The sequence below is a fragment of the Vittaforma corneae genome (assembly GCF_000231115.1).
Source record: "Vittaforma corneae ATCC 50505 unplaced genomic scaffold supercont1.104, whole genome shotgun sequence".
Taxonomy (NCBI): Eukaryota; Fungi; Microsporidia; family Nosematidae; genus Vittaforma; species Vittaforma corneae.
In genome coordinates this window covers 1-897 of record NW_006889937.1, presented here as the reverse complement: position 1 = coordinate 897, position 897 = coordinate 1, and the positions used below count along the sequence as shown (strand labels likewise).

Below are 897 nucleotides of genomic sequence, written 5' to 3'. Positions count from 1 at the left end.
ATTTCTCATGCATGGCTTGGAGACGAAGACGAGATCTCATCCTAAAATACATAGTAAGCCGTCTTTCTTTTTCGACACTACTATTCACATCCACGTGTAGAAAATAGATGGCTATCATCCGACTAGCTGGTAAGATTGACACACTGTCCACATGTCTGGTGCATACTTTCACTTTTCAGCACCTATAATAACATTGAGCAATTCAGACATGCGGCATCAGCATGATAGTAGAATTTGCATTGCTTGCTTCAACATCCAACTTTTGGGTATAAGTATATGGTGCACATAGTTTTTATGCAAATATTTTTTATGTTTTTTTGAGTTCAAAAATCATAAATTTAAGAGAATCTCAACTACCCATGAATACCGAGACAGAAATTTACTTTGATACAGAGCTTGACACGGAGCAAAAAAAGAGATTGCGCACAAGAGGAGTAGAGAAGCGTGGAACATGGAGCACAGCTAGAAAAATAATGGTTACTGAGGTATGCCTGTTGGCATTAGCATGTGTGTCAATGACAGTGCTATTTCCAAATCTCACCGGCGTAAGCCGTGCTGATGCAAACAATGGCTATTTTGATGTTCCCAGTTATCTTGATGGCTATATGGACGGTTCGATTTTGATAAATAAGGCACACTTTGCGGAAGAAATAGCCTTCTATCATATGTATACTAAGTGCATGTCTAATCTTGCAGATACCTATGATGAGATCTACCATATTCTAAAGATTAATAAAGGCGACATTACTACACTTGTTGGAGACGAGAAATGGAAGGAGATTGTCGATACCGTAAAAACTACAAAGAAAAACGTGCTACAGTTAATTCAGGACGAGGGAAAGAACATCGAGTCGACCACGTTTGACATGTGGAAGGAGCTTTACGAATTCAAGGATA

The 897-nt window shown here is 38.8% G+C and overlaps 1 protein-coding gene across 1 annotated transcript; it reads left to right on the top strand.

The window, feature by feature from the left end:
• Positions 1-359: 359 nt before the first annotated feature.
• On the top strand, positions 360-897 carry VICG_02180 (uncharacterized protein; the record flags this gene model as incomplete). The annotated part of the gene is made up of 1 exon (XM_007605563.1): positions 360-897. A coding segment is annotated over one exon (538 nt), but the record flags the coding sequence as incomplete, so codon positions are not given.